General features: G+C 38.8%; 2 protein-coding genes across 2 annotated transcripts; one reads left to right on the forward strand and one right to left on the reverse strand.

Moving 5' to 3' along the window:
* Positions 1-859: 859 nt before the first annotated feature.
* Positions 860-6,794, reverse strand: abcb8 (ATP-binding cassette, sub-family B (MDR/TAP), member 8). The gene is made up of 16 exons (XM_078264590.1): positions 6,597-6,794; positions 5,653-5,983; positions 5,391-5,546; positions 4,622-4,716; positions 4,352-4,457; positions 4,100-4,261; positions 3,300-3,385; positions 3,107-3,204; positions 2,894-2,999; positions 2,744-2,777; positions 2,470-2,606; positions 2,287-2,381; positions 2,067-2,200; positions 1,828-1,975; positions 1,496-1,746; positions 860-1,267 (listed from the first exon to the last, which is right to left on the reverse strand). The coding sequence occupies exons 1-16, from the start codon at positions 6,698-6,700 to the stop codon at positions 1,184-1,186; spliced, it is 2,127 nt and encodes a 708-aa protein (XP_078120716.1). The 5' UTR covers positions 6,701-6,794; the 3' UTR covers positions 860-1,183.
* A 247-nt stretch (positions 6,795-7,041) lies between these two features.
* atg9b (autophagy related 9B) lies at positions 7,042-22,401 on the forward strand. The gene is made up of 13 exons (XM_078264013.1): positions 7,042-7,755; positions 7,899-7,942; positions 8,268-8,332; positions 9,296-9,466; positions 11,391-11,532; positions 11,709-12,457; positions 12,900-13,053; positions 13,276-13,455; positions 13,621-13,866; positions 14,696-14,934; positions 15,080-15,173; positions 17,018-17,102; positions 17,888-22,401. Exons 1-13 carry the CDS (start codon positions 7,647-7,649, stop codon positions 18,040-18,042), a joined length of 2,433 nt encoding a protein of 810 aa, XP_078120139.1. The 5' UTR covers positions 7,042-7,646; the 3' UTR covers positions 18,043-22,401.
* The last annotated feature ends 464 nt before the right edge of the window (positions 22,402-22,865 follow it).

Below are 22,865 nucleotides of genomic sequence, written 5' to 3' on the forward strand. Positions count from 1 at the left end.
ATCTCTCTTGGTCGGTCTGCAGCTGCAGCCGAGCTTATCTTGTTGGTCATCTATAGAAGCCAAAAGATAAATTGCAACACTTTCGAAAACCAGACCAAAGATTCCAAATCATTGCTGGATGCAGCAACATTTTTTTTGAAGACATTTTATGGCAGACTTTGGTTGTAAAAGGAAGGCAAAACGAGTGTTCAGAGGGTAAACTAGTTCACACACCATCTCAGACTCTTCAAATTAACCCACATACTGTAGTCAAAGATAACAGCTGTGAGGGATGTCTCTTACTTATTGAGGCCTATGTGATATCTGAAAAAAAGTACCATCACAATGTTTTCTTTACTTAAATCAATTATTTGTAATCTAATCTCAAACTGCAAATTGATTCTACAAAGAAGCTGTCAGACTAATATGCTAGTATACTTTGGATTATTAATTACAGACTAATTTGTCTGTTAATGATGTCAACACTTTTGTTCTTAGCTTTACACTTGTTCCCTTTGGCAAATAAGCACATAATACAATTAATGAATAGTAATGGCTAATATTGTGCAACTTTGTTTCAGTGAAAATACTGTACAGGCAAGGGATGGATAAAATAAAAGCCACACATAGAAAAGTGACATTAAAGTCATACTACACTCCAAATCGTCTGGGCAAACACCTGTTGAAAGGTGGCTGTAAATAGTTTACATTGTTTGTTTCTAGCAGCTGCCACAACATATTTCACTCTTTAAGAAATGACACGATCCACAAAGCAATGCTCATTATTTAGGTTGTCTGTAGTTTCTTCAATCTTGTATTTGTGAAAAAACATGGACATTTTGTGTATTATAATCCATAAAAAAGGGAAAATACAGTGTACTCTCATTTAATTGAAGTTTATTTTTTCTCCCACAATATAATTGATCATTCTATACAGGATAAGAGAAAACAGTGTTATGAAAATCCCATTTAAATTAGATACTGTACAATAGTGTAGTTAATCATCACAGGCTGATCCAGTTGGTCCACTTATAGAATTACACATACATACATTTGAGAGTTTGTCATAAAGCTAGACAGAGAGCTGGTAGATTTACATTACATGTTTTACATAATTTATCAGTTCAGGCGAGCCTTTCCTATGAATTTCTTTTTTTAAATTCATTACTCAGTGTAGATCTACAGTAGACAAGTTTTGGTGTGTTCATTTCTGCCCCTCAGCTCTTTGCCTGCGGATCAGCTCAGAGTAAAGTCCTCCTTTGCTCAGCAGTTCCATGTGAGTCCCAGCCTAAAAGACAAAGGAAGCTGTTAGCTGTCAGATTTAATTAAAACTTATATTACACACTCAGCACATTGAGATGGAAGCCCCAATATTTAGGTATAAATTACTGAACATTGAATCGAGTGAATTCTCTTCAGTGCTTCTTAGAACTCACAAGGTAGTCCAAAAAATTAGCCAATACTTTTAACAGGAGATAAGAGCACCTCCATTTCTCTGAATACTCTGCTACCTCACCTCTACAATGCGGCCATTGCTCATGACACAGATGAGGTCAGCTCCTTGAATGGTGCTCAGCCGGTGGGCGATGATAAGCACAGTGCGACCACTTGTGGCCCTGTCCAGAGCCTCCTGCACCACTCGCTCTGATTCTGCATCCAGGGCGCTGGTGGCTTCATCCAGCACCAGGATGCAGGGGTTCTTGATCAAGGCACGGGCGATGGCAATGCGTTGTTTCTGGCCACCTGATAACGTCGCACCTCGCTCACCTGGGTTTAGAAATCTAGAGCTTAGTATTTAAATGGCACACAAATGTTGATATTTGTCAATGCCTAAACGAGAGCACATACCAACCACAGTGTTATAGCCGTCTGGGAAACCTGTAATGAAGAGGTGAGCATTGGCTTGCTTGGCTGCGTTAATGACCTCAGCATCTGTGGCCTCAGGCTTCCCAAAGCGGATGTTGTCCATGATAGATGATCCGAACAAAACTGGCTCCTGCAAAGTTACAGCGGAAACGGGACTGCTATGAATGTGCATAATCAATAGTTTTATGTTACTGCATTATTATTAAAAGAACTGAATTTACCTGATTGATGAATCCAATGACTTGTCCCCTGAGCCAGGACAGATCAAGTGTTCGAATGTCAAGTCCGTCCAGCATTACTACGCCGCTGGTTGGGTCGTAGAAACGCTCCAGTAAGGATGCCACAGTGGACTTTCCTAAAATGTATTGAATTAATCATTTATAAGATCACCATTGCATTGTTCACATGTCGCACATTTGCAATCATTAACTAGGAAATTACCTCCTCCAGATTCTCCGACAATGGCAACAGTTTTACTAGGTGGCAGCGTTAAGTTGAACTTCGTCAAGATCTGATGGCCAGGTCTTGTTGGATAGCTATAAATATACAAAAAAGAAATGAATAGATAGATCCTCTGATGTTTATGTCTTTGTCTTTTGTCTTGAATTAGGATGAGGTTCCAACCTGAATGAAATGTTCATAAAATCCACTCTTCCTGTCAGAGAATTGGATGGGATGCGTCCTCCTCCAGACAGAGGAATGGTAGGCACCAAAGCTAGGTATTCAAAGACCCGGGCCCCAGAGCTTAATCCTCTAACCATCTGTTGCAAATGTTAGAGAGTAACAGTTTGATTTCTCACTCAATAATATTTCAGATCTTTACATATGAACACATAATATAATGCTTCATTTTCAGATAACGCATGGTCTATTATACATGTATATCTTTTTTTCTCACCTGTCCAAAAAGGATAGAGATACTGGCCAATGACCTGAGCATTAAGAGAATACAGGCGTTATACCCTAACATCAGCTACATTTAAACTGATATATTTAATTGTAAATGGTAATAAAGAGCAATCACTGTATAGCAAGTTGTGTCTTTTACCTCTGAACAGTCTGAGAAGCAACCAGGAAAGACATGAGGTCTCCAGGGGACATTTCATTGCTAGACATTAAAGTCCCTCCAGCAAAAATAGTTCCTAGGACAATGCCTGTATTAACAGCACACAACACAAAAACATGATTATACTGGATATTGTGGGGAAAAAGCACCAATCTGCATTGTGTTTATCAGTTAACATAGTTAAAATACACTCACAGTTCAGGGCAATGTTTGACATTCCTTGGAAAACTGCAATTCCAACACCAAGATTTTCATTCATTTCACATGATTTGTCAACTTCATATGCATATAACCTGGGGGAAAAGGACATAAACACATTATCTCTGACATACAGTATACTGTGTCTCTACAAGGGCTATGAGTATATAAAAATTATACTTTCACTTACTGGAGTTCCCGCTCCTCCATCGCAAAAGCTTTTACTGTCCGCACATTGCCAAGTGCCTCATCTGCCACACCTGTTGCTTTTGCCACCTTAAATCAAACACAACGTTAAGATGAGACACAGTCAGACACAGTTGTCATGAAGGGGGAACTTAGCTATAGAGACCAAAACCGTTTTTTGTACAAGGCTGTAAACATGTTTATTTCTGCTGTATAGTTAGGCATTTTAACATGGGGATTGATTCTCTTTTGGAGCCTGCCTCAAGTGGCCAATCAATGAACTGCAATTTTTGACACCTCCGCATTGGCTTCATTTCTTAGCAGTGGAGGTTGCCGCTTGGTGCAGACACTAAAAATGTATATATACAACATTCTTTAAAATTTTAAAAAAAAATCAGAATACTGGCTTATTTGGAGTTTCAATGACATCTCGCAATACAAACATTGGCATAGGGACATCTTTCTATTTGTATGTCAGCCCACAAAGTACTATATAATGAGAAGCAAAGTAGGAGTCAGGAAGAAGTTGTGAAGAAACTTGGCATCTTAACATCTGTAGGCAGAATTTAGATCAGATTTATATTAATTAATATTAGTAATATTAATATTAGTTAATAGAGGAGGAGCTACAGTATGTCTCCCACTTTCTTAAAGAAGGTCTGTTATGTTCACTTACATCTACAGCTTTTTAAATTTTTTAATTTTGGCTGTTCTGATATTGCAGCCCCTTGTGACATGGCAATGAAATTGCAGTCTTAACAAAGATTCTGTGCAAAATGATAATAATACTACATTTGTTATCACCTGGTCCTGAGCCAAACGGGATAGTTTGCGGAGGAATGAGCCAAAGAGAGCCCCTGCTCCCACCAGACAGGGGAGGACAACTACCGTCAAACCTGTGAGTTTGGGGGAGATGATGTAGAGAGAGACGAAACATCCAACTGTCTGTGTAATACTCCGCAGACCCTGCAAATATGCAAAAACAGCAAAAATTAGGAATGAAACCTATATAGCATATTACTTACTATTTCACAATACAAATATATAATTTGATACCTGAGAGATGACTAATTTAAAGGATGACTTGAATTCCTGAATGTCAGCAGTCAAACGGTTCACCAGCTGCCCAGTTTTATTGGCATCAAAGAAAGCCACATCTTGCCTGAGACAAAAAGAATAACACAGACAATGTTAAAACGCTTGAATGCAGATGTAAGCCACCCTTAATAGAGGTGCATTAGCATAAACATGACGGCATCCTGTCTGGTGACCATTGCTTTTACTGTATTCATGCATTCTTTTGCTTTAACACTGAGGAATATGTACCTCAGTAAGGATGCAAAAAGGGTCTTCCTCATGTCTGCTGCCACTCTCTCCCCCACCCTTGAAAGCAGAATGATGTAGCCACTTGTCACCAGGCCCTGCACAAAGCAGGTGATTAATGACCAGAGCAACAAGCATCATAGCGCTAACAAAAAATTACTTTGTCAAACAATGTGATCTGCAAGCCATAACTAAATGGGTAGAATTACTAAAAACCCACAGTTACCCACAGTAACACTTGTGTGTAATGATGTAATACAATACAACAACACGCCAACTACAGCCTCAAAAGTAATGGTATCAGAGTTGAACAACCTTTCTCTGGCATAGTTTCAATACAAATAGTAAAACAAGCTTTATGAAGGTGGTACTTATCTCAGAGCTGTTGTATTGGATTTCATTATATTGTCCAGGTGTTGCTTTTATTGCCCCCTGGATTTATACTCAGTTAATTAACAGAGAAATAAATGTCCAGCTATTATCCCCTATACTACAATTGCAACGTTTAAAAAGGTACAATTAAGACTCCTTGTGTAAATAAAACAGCTCACCAGGAAAGTATTGTTATATCAGAAGTATATCTCCATTTGAAAGCAGGAAAACAACGGCAGAAAATAATGCTGCACGTTTACTGCAACTTTATCATTATTATAAGACACTGCCATGTGCTGCTACCATACTTAATCCATCATAGATAGATTGTACTTGACTCTTGTCGAAGCACTGGCATATTAAGTTGTGCAACTGCTTAGAGGATTTCTTGTGTACTTACTTGGATGCCATACAGTCCAAGTAGTTTCAGTGCAGGACCTCTCATCTCATTGAAATAATTCCCAGTCTGTTCTCTCAGGTAACGTGCCACAACATTCACCAGATCCCCAAGAATCAAGGGGATTTGGATATTCAAGATAGCTGCACCAAAAGCAAGCTAAGAAGAAAAATAATCAATTTAGTTGATTAGCATAAATGGCAGGTCACTATGTTAAGAATATGTCACATCAAATTTTATTTTTATCAAAGTGATTCAAGCTTACCACAACAGCACCAATAAGAGCAAACAGCTGAGGTTTGACAAATTCCCACAGGATATGCCATTTGAACTCAGGGACAGGGTTTTTGGCTACAAGTTCCACCAGGGTGTTGTTATTCACATCTGCCTCGCAGCGAGCTGCATGGCAGAACAGCCGTGCATAGACAGTGAGTACTGTGGGTCCCAGGATGAACTTCAGGGCCAATCCTTTTGGTTTGGGTGTTCGGGTTGTGGAGTGGCGGACAGCTCTCTGAGTGAGGCTCCAAATACGACTGACGGCATTTCCAGGCTGCTGTGAGGAGCTGTATGCTGGAGATCGTGGAGATGTGTACCACCTTGATATGAAAAATAATATTAATACTATTAGGCATTAGGAGTTATTACATTAGGAGTTATACTCTTTTTACTCTATATGGGCGATTGTCATGACAGAAAGTAAAATTTCTTTCTAAATGTGAAGGGCATGTGAGTATACTTTTTTTAAGTTCAACTTAAGCATGAAAATTATTGCTTAATTTTCTGTCGATCGATTAATCGTCTGTTTATGATTACAAACTCAAATACACGTACAACCAATTGTACCTATTCATCTGAACAATAAAGAAAACCAGGGTATACGTGCAGTTTAGTGTCCCAAATTCCCCATACAATGTCCTTAATTAATTATGAACCTGCTAAACCACCTGTGCTACCCTAACCGTACCCCTACCCCTAACCTTAACCTGTCTCAAATAAGACCCTCATCATTAGGGACACTCAGTTTTTGGAAATATAATTTGGGACACTAAACTGCACGTAAGCCGAAAACCAGCTATGTCAAGCTGTCTCTAAAAATCAAAGTAGGTCAAGCTTTTCAGTTTTGATTGACTAACATATATTAGCAGCTAGCGTTACAGGTCGGCTGTCATTAGCTACACTAACGTTAGTTACTGGGACACATTACCCTACCGTGAAAGTTTCCATATATCTGCTGTTTTATTGCATCGCGGGTATAACGACAATGACCGCACCGGAGCAGTGATGCTCGCTCTACAGCAGAGTAACTGAAACATGTTCTATGCTTATTTCAGTGACAACAAGAACATTAGGTTAAACTACTCGTTAAGCTCTACAGTAATCCACAGGCACCATGCAGGCTGCCATGTTGACAGTGACCCAGAGTGCATTTCTGCGGCTACAGATGAATTCATTTTTATTGTGAATATGAGTTTGTGACAACGTGTGCTGCAGGTTACATACTGACGGATTTTTAACGATTTGTGCAACATTGTTAAACAGATAGACGACAAAAGTAGGACTTCATTTGTGAAAACGCGAGAAAACTACAATTCATACCCGGAAATGACGGTAGTTTCAACGGAAGTGATGTCAATGACGTTTTGTTGACATTTATTTGTGAAAGACAAAAACAGTGGATACACACTGGATGGTGTATTTTTGGAAACCAACTAGCAGACCTCGCAACAGACTGAAGACCAACGTATCGTGATTAAAACATACCCGCGTGTATAAAAACAGCTCTGATCAAGATTGAACTTTAATCAAAGACGAAAAGGATCCACCATCAGCAGATGGACGGACCAAGACGGGAACAAAACAAACCGTTTCACCCCGGGGACTGCATGAGTGGCTGAATCATTCACAGGCTAACCAGCCATCAGACAGTTATGTTAGGTTGTAATCTTAAACGACGATAACTAACATTGTTTAGTTAATTTGCCGAAGATTCGTGTACTTAATTCTTAACTGCCACCCAGTATTTTTCATGTTACCATGGTAGTGTAGGGTTACACGAACGTTGTCCGTCAGACTAGCAAGTTAGCAAGCTAATGTTAGCTGTAGCTAACGTTAGCATTATTTGAACTTGCTTGAAATTGCTTGACAAGCTGAGTAGCTAGCTACAGAATGTAGCTGAGGTTACAAGACTGCATTCGTGTTATACAGTGTTTACTACAAGTAGCTTGTCAGTTGGGGGTGACATTAAGAATGTGAAGCACAATGGCCAACTTTGAAGCTTACCAGCAGTATCAGAGAATTGAGGACTTTGAGGAGGACTCACCACCAGGGGAGGAGGATTTACTGGTTCATGTGCCTGAAGGCCTGAAAGGTAAACATGTAATTACGACTAAGTATGAATTATCTTTAATATAATTGTCTAACTGCACATTGAGTACCTAATAAATATGTTGGTTATCTAAAAAAACAGGATGCCACTGTGTCAAAGTGCTAATGCTTTCATTTATGTTACAGACTCATGGCACCATATCAAGAACCTGGATAACTTCTTCAAAAGGATATCCTTTTAAATTACAGTACATTTAAATAGCAGGTGTCTCAAACTTCTTTCAGTGCATATGTCACTGCCATTATGTCTGACACAAATACTTAACATGTTTGTCAGTAGTCCTATTTAGAATGTGTGGAATTGAAAATGTTTCTACAGGGATCAATGGGAAAGGGACATTTCTAGGGAGGTTTGAGTTTGATGATTAATATATATGTGATATCTCATGTTGTCCAGAAGATTTTGTGCTTAGTCAAGGTATTTGAACAAGTGTGTGGCTTTGTTAATTTCAATAGATAATGCTATTTCAGATTTTCCTTAACCAGCCTGTCCACATCTATCATTTCCATCAAAAGAATGGCTTCGCTTGTATGATGATGTCAGAGTTCTTTGAACTTGTGTAAGTATTAAGTAGTACAGAATTCTGAGTTCAGATGCCTAGAATACGTCATGAGATATGATATGTGTGTAATTTAAAAGCATTAGGCTGAGTTTGCAGTTCCAACAGGATGCTTGTTGTCAGTAAGACTTGGGCCTGATCGTTTTTCAAGTTGTTATGACAGTTAAGTGTGCCTCAGGCTTCAGCATGTTCAGCCAGATGACTTCAACAGCAGATGTACTTAGAAGCTCATGTGAAATATTTTCTTGCAGCATTTCTCCTAGTATAACTTATTTAGTTTAACATTTGTTTATTTTGTAGCCTTAATCACAACACAGGCCATGTGTCAGTGCAACATATTTTTTTATTTTCCATTCCTGCCTGAGATAAGTTTTTGCTGCTGTTGGCCTTCTATATTATTGGGTCCTGGTGATTTTTCTGATTGTGGCCACAGTTTATTAATATGGGGCTCCTTAAACCATTAGCTGGAGAAAATCTGTTGAAGATTTGTGTACCTTTTTATGTTACCATGGTAGTGTAGGGTTACACAAGCGTTGTCCACATAGCATATCATGCAATATTTCTATGGTTGTATGTCAGACTACCAAGTTAGCAAGCTAGTGTTAGCTGTAGGTAATGTTACCCTTATTTGAACTGCTTAAGCTGCTGAGTAGATAGCTATAGAATTTAGCTGAGGTCACAGGTCTGTCCAGGTCTGTTTGTTTCATATAGTGTCGATAGTATAGTAGAAAGTGTCTACAAATAGTTCATATAGTGAAATCTGTCCACGTAACAACAGCTCAAAACATTAATCACTTCTCAGTAGAGTGCACTGTCTGTGGCTTGATAGTTAGAAATTAAATATAGTCACTTATCTCAATACTGTATGCCAATATTAATCTCTTTTGTCATTGTTATTACTTTGGGTTTTGTTTTTTGTTGTCATTAAGTATGATGCCTCATGTCTTCATCTCATTCTAACAGTCAATTGTTGTTTGTTGTCACGTTCACGACGTTCCTTGTCAACTGTGTGGAGTATGACATCCTGTTTGCCAATCGAGCGGTCAACCACACTGGGCCGGGCCATAACCCCTTGGACAGGAACAAGGTCACTCTTCCAGATGCCATCCTGCCTAGTCAGCAGTGTACTCAGAGGTAATCATGTTTAATACAGTATCGTAGAGAACTTTAAAGTGTGAAAGTGTATTTATTCCTTTCTGGTCAAAATGAGTGGAAAAGTCAAGGTCAATGAATTGGAAAGGTCTCAAACAATCACATAAAGGGATGTGGCTGTGCTCTCATTCCAGCCAGTTTGATTAGGGGCTTTGTTCTCAAGCAGACATGGTCTTAGATAGTATTATAGCCCTTTTAGAGACAGGCCTTCAGAGGGATTTAATTTGTCCTGCTTAATACGTTTGTAATCAGACTTTCAGACTTAATTTGTTATTGGTTTGTGTCAGATGTGGCTTTAGACTGCAAGATACAGTGACATTCACAAGGAAGGAATATGGAACAGTAGCCTATGTAGCTGTACCCTGTGGATTTCTTAATTTAGCCCAGAAAATCATGAGATCTCTCTTGTATTTGTAGTCATAGGCAATGCCTCTTTAAGCTCTTTTATTAACTGTCAGCACGTGATCTACAAAGAAACAGTCTTTTTATTTCACTACTACTCCGTTATTAGCCAACATGAGTATTTACTGCTTGTTTTTATTCTAAAACTGTTGTCCCAAAAGAAGCAACTTTAACACACATCCAAAATATGACAATGTGACCCAAATGTTCCATTTTTTATAGTGTATTATCCTTTTGAAAACATCTGCTAAATTAAAAGTTATTCATGTTGGTAAAAGGTCTTAATGCCAGTGGTAGCAGATTACAAAGTAGGATTAAAGGTTGGATTTGTTTCTAAAAAACAGTTCTATCAAAACGCATATGGTGTTGATTTGAAGTATAGTGATGTCTCTTTCTAGGAAATATATTTCTTTCTCAGTTTTGTTGTTTATTTGAACCTAAGATTGGTAGCTTTGAGTTGCCACATTCCTACAACCGATGGTTACTTAGAGGAAGGTATTTGTGTACTGTGTTTAGACTAGCTTTACGGAACAGGACAATGTAATTGATAGCTTTGGTGAGGTAAAACTGTCAACAGCCAAGATACTAACAACTCGGCCGGGCCAGCAAGCTGACAACCATGTGACACCTCACACACGTCTTGTTGTCATATTTTTTTTCTCCAAAATATAGCCTTGTCTCTGCTTGTCTAATGGGCCTCTCAATAATTTGTTGCTGAATTTGACTGTGACTCAGTATCAAAGTCATGACGTAAAACCGCTTGGAGTTCTAATTTGGGAACAGCGTGTTCCACAGTTTGGAACCTCTCTGTCCTCCTCATATCCTCCATGTGCTTATAACTTCTCTAATTTCCATTTTAAAGTCAGATGCATGTCCAGACAATATTCTAATTTTTTTTTTAATTATATCTGAAAGTTAACTGATATAAAATGATATAGAAATTATGTGAAAAAGATACAATTGCACTAATATAAACTAATTACGTGTTTTAACATGTAATACACAGAACATTCCTTAATTTTAGAATGAAGTAAGCAGGCTACGGCTCCCACAACCTGTAAACAGGAGTTATGTGCCAGTTTGATACATTATAAGTAAACTACACCTAGAGCAACAGTTGCTTATTTTCTCATCTGTTCATTATGTTATAAGTTAAATGCAGAATAAAGGGTCAATTTACAATGTAATAAGAGGAGAGGAGGTGTCCTATGTGTGCCTCTGAGTACCCACTGTAGATGCTATTCTGAATCCCAGATTTCAAATTAGCCTGTCGCTTCACCACTTATAGGATATTTTTAGACTGTTTTTTTTGTTCGCTATCTTTCCATCTCCTTCTAAATATCGGACCAGCATTATGGCTTTTTCTGTAAATGTCCTGGTATGTTTTGAGCACAGCTGTAACTAACATTTACGTTGTCACCAATGTCTGAATGACAAAAAAAACATTACTTTAAAAGATATATAAAGCCAGCCATGTCTGAAAAGGTCTTTTGTTTCTAATCAGGATTCAAGAGAACAGTTGGATTATATTCCTTCTCATCATGGCAGCCATCTTCTGGATTTATCGACTTGTTAAAGTATTTTGCAATGTTCTGAGCTACTGGGAGATAAGGCAGTTCTACATCAAAGCACTGAAGATCAGAATGGTAAGTGCTACACAACTGAATACCTTATCATTACATGCTACCGCAGGTAATCAATCTTGGGACAAATGTCTTATGCTTATAAAACCATGAAGATAACCATGCCTAAAATGATGAGTCATGTTGTCATGCATTGTCTCTGTAGTATCGGTCCCCTTACTTTGTGCTCCTTGTTTCAGGATGAACTTTGCAACTTCACATGGCAGGAAGTCCAGGACCGGCTCATCAGCCTGCAACGAGAACAGCAAATGTGCATACACAAGAAAGAGCTGACAGAACTTGACATCTATCACCGCATCCTTCGATTCAAGAACTACATGGTGGCCATGATAAACAAATCACTGCTGCCAGTGCAACTGCAACTCCCCCTACTGGGCAATGTGGTGTTCCTCACGCAGGGCCTCAAGTACAACTTTGAGCTTATCCTCTTCTGGGGTCCTGGCTCCCTGTTTCAGAATAAGTGGAACCTGCATCCCAAGTACAAGCGGAATGGAAACCGCCTAGAGCTCGCACAGCAGCTTAGTAGAGTCATCCTGCTGATGGGGTTGGCCAATTTGCTGCTATGTCCCTTCATCCTGGTGTGGCAGGTGCTCTACGCTTTCTTTAGCTATACAGAAGTCATTCGCAGAGAACCTGGAAGCCTGGGCGCACGACGCTGGTCCCTGTATGGTCGTTTATACCTGCGACACTTCAATGAGCTGGACCATGAGCTGCATGGACGTTTAGGCCGTGGCTACAAACCCACTTCCAAATACATGAACTCTTTTACATCACCAGTGCTGACTGTGCTGGCTAAGAACATTGCCTTCTTCTCAGGCTCAATTTTGGCTGTGCTCATTGCACTGACAGTCTATGATGAGGATGTTCTGACAGTGCAGCACATTCTGACTGCCATCACTGTGCTGGGAGTGGTTATTACTATCGCCAGGTGAGTTTTCAGTGCCAGGTTATTTTCCTGTAGCCATTCCAGGATCGCTATCAGCAGGTGTTCATATTAAGGAATCTGTCTGTACTTTGTAATTGTTACTCTTACTGTTTATATCATTATATACAGACAACTGTATACTACAATAGATTACGATTTTCAATAGTTTTGATGTTTTATTCAATTTGATTAATTCATTTATTTCAGTTGTATGTTATTGGTGTATAGACGCTTTTTTAAGTTGTGTGTGTGTGTGTGTGGGGGGGTAATTTTAAAGGAAACTAGAAGTCATGAATATCATACATATTTTAAAGACATCCTTGTCCCCTTAATCAGTAACAGATTTTCAGTCAAAAATCAAACTACTGTACAAAGCTGTCCCGTTTTCCTAATTTATAGTGCTACTGCTGAAAAAGTTACATATTTTGTACCTGTCCTACACCAGGTCCTTCATCCCAGATGAGCATATGGTGTGGTGTCCAGAACAGCTGCTGCAGTGCATGCTGGCACACATTCACTACATGCCAGACCACTGGAGGGGCAATGCTAACAAGAGCGAGACCCGTGACGAGGTGGCGCAGCTGTTCCAGTACAAAGCAGTAAGGAATGAAGAAACACAGTGGATAAGAATGCATTAGTCACAGTCTAAACTAAAGTTATGGATGAGTTTTCGTTGTGATTGATGACATTTTTAATGTGACACCTAGTCGACAAGGAAACATTTTCAGTCTATTAGTACAATCATTGGATTTATTTATGCATGTAGAATATGAACATATTTAAAATTTGACTATGTATGATCAGTGGTTTCTCCAAATCAGGTGTTCATTTTGGAGGAGTTGCTCAGTCCTGTTGTCACACCCTTCATTCTCATCTTCCACCTGAGGAATAAGTCTCTAGAGATCATTGACTTCTTCAGGAACTTCACTGTGGAGGTGGTTGGAGTTGGAGACATCTGTTCCTTTGCGCAGATGGACATCAGACGCCATGGAAACCCAACAGTAAGATTTGTTCTGATTTGTTATGTTACATAGGATTCAAGCCAGTCAGTTCATTAGCTTTTCTCAAACTGGAGATGTATGACTCTCAATGAGGAAAGTGGATATTTATTTTAATGTTGGGATGTTGCTGCTTGAATTGATGTATATCTGTAAATGTTTTTGCAGTGGCTGTCAGAGGGCCAGACGGAGGCCTCCATATACCAACAAGCTGAAAATGGCAAGACAGAGTTGTCTCTTATGCATTTCACCATTAAGAACCCACGCTGGCAGCCACCTCAGGAGAGCTCTGTGTTTATCAGCCATCTGAAGGAAAAAGTGCAGCATGATGCACAGGGTGGCCCCTCCACCCAGCTGCTACTCTCTGAAGCTCCTCTCTGCACCTCACTGCAGTCCAATGAGTCTGGCACTGTGGTAAGAAACCTTGAGGATCACACAAATAGCATGTACCACACATGAACTAAAGATATTAGTCATGCTAACCATGACAGTCATATAATGTAAGAAACATAAATACATTTTAAATGTTTTTTTAACGTTTTTTTAACACTTTAAACAGTTTAAACACTTTCAACACTAAAACCTAAATGTTAGCAATACATTTTCATTACCACAGAATATTTAAAGGTCCCATGACATGGTGCTCCCTAATACCGTATCTGAAGTCTCTTTCCCGAAATTCAGCCTTGGTGCAGAATTACAGCCACTAGAGCCAGTCCCACAATGAGCTTTCCTGAGTATGTGCCATTTCTGTGTCTGTAGCTATTGAGGAGGAGGGGGGGGATAAGGTGGAGGGTGGAGGTGTGGCCTTGACCAACTGCCACTTTGCTCGTTTGAAAGCCATGATGTCTCTCTCTTTCTCATGGGTGGGCCAAATTCTCTGGGCGGGCAAAGCAGAGAAAGGGGAGGTAACCTTGCTCCTTATGACCTCATAAGGAAGAGATTCCAGATCGGCCCATCTGAGCTTTCATTTTCTCAAAGTCAGAGCAGGATACCCAGGGCTCGGTTTACACCTATCGCCATTTCTAGCCACTGGGGGACCATAGGCAGGCTGGGGGAACGCATATTAATGTTAAAAAACCTCATAAAGTGAAAATTTCATGCCATGGGACCTTTTTAAATACATTTCTATAGATAGATTTTATAGATTTCTCTGCATAAACCACTATGTATTTTCCCCCAAGAAAATTATGTAAATTTATTCATTTAGTGACTCTGTATTGACCTTTGTTGTTGTTTTCAGCCTGATAATCTGTTGGCCGGTGTTCTGGCTCACTCCAATCTAACTGCATCTGGATTACAAGGGCGAGACCATCGCTTCATCCCACCGAGCACCGCTGCTTCTGCCGCTGCCAGTGTCCTGGCCTCTTTGTCCACCTCCCAGCTCGCACATACCAGCCGTGGCCGCTCACATGGCCTCCTGCACTCATCCGTCCCCCTCGAGAGCACCATGTACCGCAGCGATCGCACCATGATTGACAGGTACTTATCACATCAGCCTCACATCATCAGCCTCACATTTTCAACTGCATTATCTACATACTGTGGCTAGAATAGTGTTTGGTGAAATTGAAAAAATAAATGCAAATGCTTGTTATCAACTTTGGTTAACATGTTTCTTTTTCAGTATGTCTAACAGTGACTCTTGCACCCGGAGCAATACACTGCTCTCAGAGTTTGCCTCAGCAGAGATGAGTCTCCATGCCATCTACATGCATGAGGTAATTCCCTACATTTGACATATATATATACAGTGGGGCAAAAAAGTATTTAGTCAGCCACCAATTGTGCAAGTTCTCTCACTTAAAAAGATGAGAGAGGCCTGTAATTTTCATCATAGGTACACTTCAACTATGAGAGACAAAATGAGAAAAACAAAATCCAGAAAATCACATTGTAGGATTTTTAATGAATTTATTTGCAAATTATGGTGGAAAATAAGTATTTGGTCAATAACAAAAGTTCATCTCAATACTTTGTTATATATCCTTTGTTGCCAATGACAGAGGTCAAATGTTTTCTGTAAGTTTTTACAAGGTTTTCACACACTGTTGCTGGTATTTTGGCCCATTCCTCCATGCAGATCTCCTCTAGAGCAGTGATGTTTTGGGGCTGTCGCTGGGCAACACGGACTTTCAACTCCCTCCAAAGATTTTCTATGGGGTTGAGATCTGGAGACTGGCTAGGCCACTCCAGGACCTTGAAATGCTTCTTACGAAACCACTCCTTTGTTGCCCGGGCGGTGTGTTTGGGATTATTGTCATGCTGAAAGACCCAGCCACGTTTCATCTTCAATGACCTTGCTGATGGAAGGAGGTTTTCACTCAAAATCTCACAATATATGGCCCCATTCATTCTTTCCTTTACACGGATCAGTCGTCCTGGTCCCTTTGCAGAAAAACAGCCCCAAAGCATGATGTTTCCACCCCCATGCTTCACAGTAGGTATGGCGTTCTTTGGATGCAACTCAGCATTCTTTCCCCTCCAAACACGACGAGTTGAGTTTTTACCAAAAAGTTCTATTTTGGTTTCATCTGACCATATAACATTCTCCCAATCCTCTTATGGATCATCCAAATGCTCTCTAGCAAACTCCAGACGGGCCTGGACATGTACTGGCTTAAGCAGGGGGACACGTCTGGCACTGCAGGATTTGAGTCCCTGGCGGCGTAGTGTGTTACTGATGGTAGCCTTTGTTACTTTGGTCCCAGCTCTCTGCAGGTCATTCACTAGGTCCCCCCGTGTGGTTCTGGGATTTTTGCTCACCGTTCTTGTGATCATTTTGACCCCACGGGGTGAGATCTTGCGTGGAGCCCCGGATCGAGGGAGATTATTAGTGATCTTGTATGTCTTCCATTTTCTTATAATTGCTCCCACAGTTGATTTCTTCACACCAAGCTGCTTACCTATTGCAGATTCAGTCTTCCCAGCCTGGTGCAGGTCTACAATTTTGTTTCTTATGTCCTTTGACAGCTCTTTGGTCTTGGCCATAGTGGAGTTTGGCTTGTGACTGTTTGAGGTTGTGGACAAGTGTCTTTTATACTGATAACAAGTTCAAACAGGTGCCATTAATACAGGTAACGAGTGGAGGACAGAGGAGCCTCTTAAAGAAGAAGTTACAGGTCTGTGAGAGCCAGAAATGTTGCTTGTTTGTAGGTGACCAAATACTTATTTTCCTGAGGAATTTGCAAATAAATTCATTAAAAATCCTACAATGTGATTTTCTGGATTTTCTTTTCTCATTTTGTCTCTCATAGTTGAAGTGTACCTATGATGAAAATTACAGCCCTCTCTCATCTTTTTAAGTGGAAGAACTTGCACAATTGGTGGCTGACTAAATACTTTTTTGCCCCACTGTATATATATATATATATATATATATCCTCTTTCTCTGTTGTGTGCCTGGAGTTCAAGTTTTTATGGTTAAAAACATCCTCTTTCAAGGTGTTGTATATTTGATACTAAAACATAGATTTCAGGTGGAGTAACACTTTTCAGTATCACTTGTAGAACACTAGTCTAGTGCTCTGTTCTGCTGTACTTTGACAACTGCTTGTCCCTCCAGCTCCACCAGCAGAGCTCCCACCCACAGAGGACTTCGGGACAGTGGCAGAACCCAGTGCCAATGAGAGATCTACACACAAACACTGGTAAATGAAAATCTTGTTATTCAATAGCCTTGCAAAATATATAGCACTACAGCTGAACAGCAAATGACAAGTTACTGTCAGTGTGCAGTTAAGTTTGATTGAGTTGAGTTTAAAAAAAAAAAAAAAAAAAATATATATATATATATATATATATATATATATATATATATATATATATATATATATATATACATATTAACATTAACTCTATAGACTCTGGGTAATGTGAAAAAAGAAGATGGTTGTAGTGCTGAAATCATGGTCGTGAACTAAATTTGCAGCACTTAATTACACACTCCAGTTAGAACAACTACAAATTGAGCAGAGTCTTAAATTGCATTAGATTAAATTAGAATAGATATTAGAAGCAATTATGTCTGCTTTAATATTTGTCAAACGTACATTATACTACATGGTAATGCAGTACAGAAACCAAACCTGCACCGACAACTTGGCAAGCAACGGTAACATAACTTCAAATATGAAGCTCATTACTACCTATTACAAGTTTCAAGTTTATTTTCCAACTATATTAAGATTAATGGAGACCAATGGCTGCCAGAGAGGATAAAAAAACACAATATAAAAAATAAAGTATATGATTTGTAGTAAATTGACCAAAACACTGGTATAGTCATTTTTAATGATTATTGATGCATAACAAAATATATTAAGGGTTTATAGACAGGCATTAAGCAGTATGTAAATTGGCCAGGTGATCTGCCTTTAAAAGCTTTAAAGCTTACAAAAAAATAATAAAGACTTTGTATCAATACTCTTATCAGGTTTCCAGGCACATAGTGGCCTTGGCTCCAGCATTTCAATGCCCACCACTGTCCACCTTGGTGGCTGGCAAGATAAGGAAGAAGAGGAGAATGAAGATGATCAGGAGATTAACAGTGGGTCTGCTCCAAAACAGGGCACTGGGAGTAGTTGTTGAAGTGCCTTAGGTCATAAGGTATATGCTCTCTTTTAAACTCTGTAATATGACACATGTCTACGATCTATGCTTTGTGGTTCTGTAACCTGTGTGTTTGTCGAACCCAACAACAATGGCCTTTTATCCTATTAGGGATACATCGCCATGATAATTTCTCCTCTCTTTTTTATTTTTTATAGTGTTTACATTTTACTTTCTTCTATGAACATTGTGGCCTTAGATGATTTTCATGGAGAATTTAGCATGGACCTTTAAAACATCATTAAGCGTTTGTTGTTGGAGGGGCTCGTTGAATAACCACTGTCTTTGCACCTCGACGCCTCTTCCTGTCATATCAGGCAGACTATGGCATCAGGGAAACCATGTCTTCCGTCCGATCCATCTTGATTTTCTCATAAACTTGTACAGACAAACTGTGTGTGGTGACAGTGAGGCAATATAGTATATTCATAGGATCCGTGTGTGAAAAGGAGTACAAAAGGCTTATCACGACTTCTGAGTCTGTGTGTGTGCACACTTCAAGTATTTGTGCATCACAAAGATTTACAGCGTGAGTCTAATTAAAGTTTCTCACAGTGATGATCTGTGCAACAGAGACTGCAAACTGTATCGTAGCTGCCTGAACAATTTTGATCACCTGAAAAAGATAATTCAATATTTCAGGTTGTGCTGTTTGACCCTGGTGATTTGTAAATACTCTTTTTGCATCTTACTCATCCTTTAAAAATCCACATTTTTAATACCAGAGCTAATTCTTGAAAAAGATACCAAGTATTTATATAAAGAAAAAGAGCTGACTGTTCAGGAGTCATACTACTAAAACACCATGTGTACCTGGGGAAAAAAAACATCTCTTTAAACAAGACTTTCACATGCTTTGATGCTGCTGTCTGTGTTTAGTGGTCCTAAATACAGATTTTGTTCAGTATTAATATTTTCACAGCTAAGGACACTATTCCTCAAAAACATATTTAAATCATGGGCCCCAAATACACTTGGCATCAAAATTCTAATGCAGATATAAGATCTATTTAAGCTGTACACAAAGTCAGCTTTATGCCTTAACACCCATATAAAAAAAACATGCATTTAAATCCTAGTTTTCCGTATTACCTCAGTGGTGGTGAAGAAAAACTAATACTCCAATCAATACCTCTGCAATGTAATTTTTTGTGTAAATGTATATAGTACAGTACATACGGGGTTCTTTGCAGTGTGCAGATGTATCTTTTAACTGCATTTTGATTTTAATGGCAGGTGTAAATGGATCATGTTCCGTTCTTATTTCCTGCCCAGCAGATGTTTTAGATCAAGTATTGATGTCCTGAAATCGTGGGGAGGAATCTTTTATTTATTTTTTTTCAGAACAAAACAGGGTGGTATTGCTTTTACAAATCTTTGTTGTGCACATTAGCATTTTGTTTGCGTTCTTTTTCCAAAATGCTCACGTAAAAAATGGAACTGCATCATAAGGGCTCTTTTCAGAGTGTGCGCTGTTGCGTCCACAGCTTTAGGTTTGGAGATTTTAGGACAGCAGTTCCTCTCATTTTTGGCTTTGTACTTTCAAAGTAAGAGCATGAGGAGAAAAAAGCCTTTTCAGTCAGCATAATTTTTTTGCTTTAGGTTTATTTATTACCTGTTCCCCCCCAGCTACAGTATATGTGTAATATTTATTTGAAACAACAATATTTAGATTGTTTTGTAAAATAATTTACTTTCACAATCACAAGATCTTGTTGTTGAAAGAAATGGCATTTTTTTTTAAATATAATTTAAAAAAAAGAAGAACCCTTTATTTTGAAATTCTGATAAAGGTTTTGTTTATGCTAAGATAGCATGGCCAGCTGCATGATTTTGAATGTGATTTACACTTAAAATATACTAGGACTAAATCTGCTTGTTGATGCAGTGCACACAAACATATATTTACCCATTTTTAATTGCATTCTTCATAGATCATAGTAATATAGATGTCATCCTCCACAACTGTTAAGACTTCAGATGGTACAAATGTGTCTTTGCCCTCTTGCGTGTTCAGAAACTATAAATTACACTTTCCTTGTGAGTGTGTCTGTGGAAGGAATGAGTTTTGACACCTGCGTAATTATACTAACATGAACCTCGAATTTTGCACTGACAGAAAATAAAATGTTTGTTTTTTTTAAAAGTGTGTGTGTGTAATATATGCTGTATATATACAATACTTGCATCAGTTACATTTAAAGAAGTACAGATCTCAAAAGGGACACTGAGTGAGTCTCCATCTGGAATGACCTCTTCTTGTTGTTTGTATATATAAGCAAAGCATTGGCACGTATTGTATCGTCGTCGTCTACAGTAGACCCACCTGGAAACACTGTGGTCAATCGCATAAGGTCGTTCTTACCTCTGGTCAGTAAAAGTCCGCCCTGTAGGGAATGGTGTGTGTCTCTATCACACTGTTAAATATGCTTACATGGGTATTGTCACTGTCCATTTGTGCAGTGAGTTTAAGTTGTAGAGACACTGGAGCTCAGCTTTGTGCACGGAGTTGATTTCCTTTGACGGTCTCCACATTTACACCTCACTGTTATGTTTCTTATTTTATTTGAAGCAGTGCCTTAGTATTAAGGTTTAGTAATTGCTCTTTATAGAAGCCATTTCATGTAAACTGTTGGATTTACTTACACAGTTTTAGCAGCACATACTATGTACAGTATTTTTTTGGCAAGTCATTGTGTATAGCATCAAGCATATAGTGAAGCTGTGGCTCATAAGATGAGTTGTAAACTGATTTTGAGATCTTGTGTCAGCCTGTTGCATCCGACAGCACACTTCTTCTTCTCATGGTGTATACATTTACACTGTCCTCAATATCCTAAAGAAGCAGGAGTGTGCTTTGTAATGGCCGGTGTCATCGCGGCCAACCTTCTCATCTTACTATGGTTTCTTATCCACTATACACCAGTCTAACTATTACAGCGACTGGAACAAGGTGCTAAGTTTTCATCCTGAAATGTTGAATATGTTTTCAGACATGTTTAGGTTGTTTTTTTTTGTTACATAGGTTTTTCCTGTTTGTTTGGTTCTGTAAATTAGGAAACACACTAGCTGAAAAATGAAACATGCCAAAAGAACTTGTTTTTCGGCACAGCTTTACAATACTTGTGTTGTTTTTCTGAGTGAGTAGAGAGGCAAATACATCTTATTTTGAGTGTATTTAATCATACATCATCAAGTGTGATTGATTATGCGATGTTTATTTGAAATAAAAATCTATTTAAATTTTCATTTCATTTGTGTTATATTGCTGTTTGCGTTGTCAGCTTGTGAAAGTACAATGTGAAAGCTTTTTGCTACAAGTCTTGGACATATCTGACTGATATATTGGTATTGATGCTTTTGTCCTGAACTGAAGAGGAATCCTTTTGTATTACAACTTGGATTCCTGATAGTGTTTATTTAGCAAGGCTCAATGATGAAGTAGAGCCTGATAAGCTCAGTCTGTGATGTCCTAATATGGTCACAGTAAAGAGATAGAGACAAACACTCTGTACAGTGACTAAATAAACTGAAGTATACTTAAAGCTTTGTATGAGATTTGAAACTGACTTTGGCGACCTCTAGTGGTAGTATTAAAAGAAAAAAAGACTATGGTAAACGGCTAATCGAGGTGCAAAGAAGGTGCACATGGACCGCATAACAATACAGACAAAACAATCAACCACTGAAGAAAATAATTAACCAACAAAAGACCTATATACCTAATGGGGAACATCTATAAGAGAGATGGAGTAAAATAGTTCATGTTATATATGCATCTGATAGATTTCTATGTGTCTAATATAGTCTGATAAATCATGTTTTTGTCTTTATCTTTTGAACTCTTATGTCACCTTGCCTAAGAGCTCACTAGCGCAAATCATCAAAAAGGAAGACTTATTATTTGCACAGACTTTATGCTAATCTATTCAGGATTTATTCACAGTTACATGCCACATCTGTTTTCTAAATCTGTGTGCCTCCCTTGATCTCTTTTCCCCTCCTCTTGCTCACTGTCTCTTTTCAGATACTATGATCAGCTGATTCCTCTCACAGTTTACGTGAAAGGAATCTTGTATATTGTGTGTGTGTGTGTGTGTGTGTGTGTATATATATATATATATATATATATATATAAAAAATACACATTTTTGTAGATTAGTTACACATTTTTGTTTGGTTTCATTTTGTGGGTAAGAATAGTTGGGTTGACTTGTTTCATGGTTTTCTGTGCTGGCATCTCATTGCCCTGTGTATCCCTGTTGTCCTACTCTGTCAATACTGTAAATGCTATCCACATTGTAAATAAACACCACATGCCTCTATTTTAAGACACTATATTGTCTCATCTGTTGGTTTTTTTTGTATCCAGTTCCAGTCCCCATAAAACATTTTAGGGACATAAACGTCATCTGCTGTTCATTCTTAGCTGTCTGTCCTTGGTGCGATTGATATTTGTCTCACTTGTCGTCTGGTATAAATGTTCTTTTGAGGTAACACCCATGTGTTTCGGCTGTGAACATGATATAACGGTAACCTTATTCTTGAAATGGCTAAGAGGTCTGGAGAATGCCCATGTGGGTCCGATATTGGAGACTATACCATTCTGTGAAAATTGTCTCATCACAAAGCAATGTTTTACATGGGATTTTTATTTAACTCTATGGTTGCAGCCTGTCTGCTGCCCTCTGCTGTATTGTGCACCAGGTGCCATTAGAGGGTGACTACTGGCTGAGAGTGACTTTTGGACGATTACCAAAGGTTGTGGAAATACCATCCATGATGTCATTTGATGCTGTTAA

The sequence above is a fragment of the Sander vitreus genome, chromosome 12 (assembly GCF_031162955.1).
Source record: "Sander vitreus isolate 19-12246 chromosome 12, sanVit1, whole genome shotgun sequence".
In the NCBI taxonomy this organism is placed as follows: domain Eukaryota; kingdom Metazoa; phylum Chordata; class Actinopteri; order Perciformes; family Percidae; genus Sander; species Sander vitreus.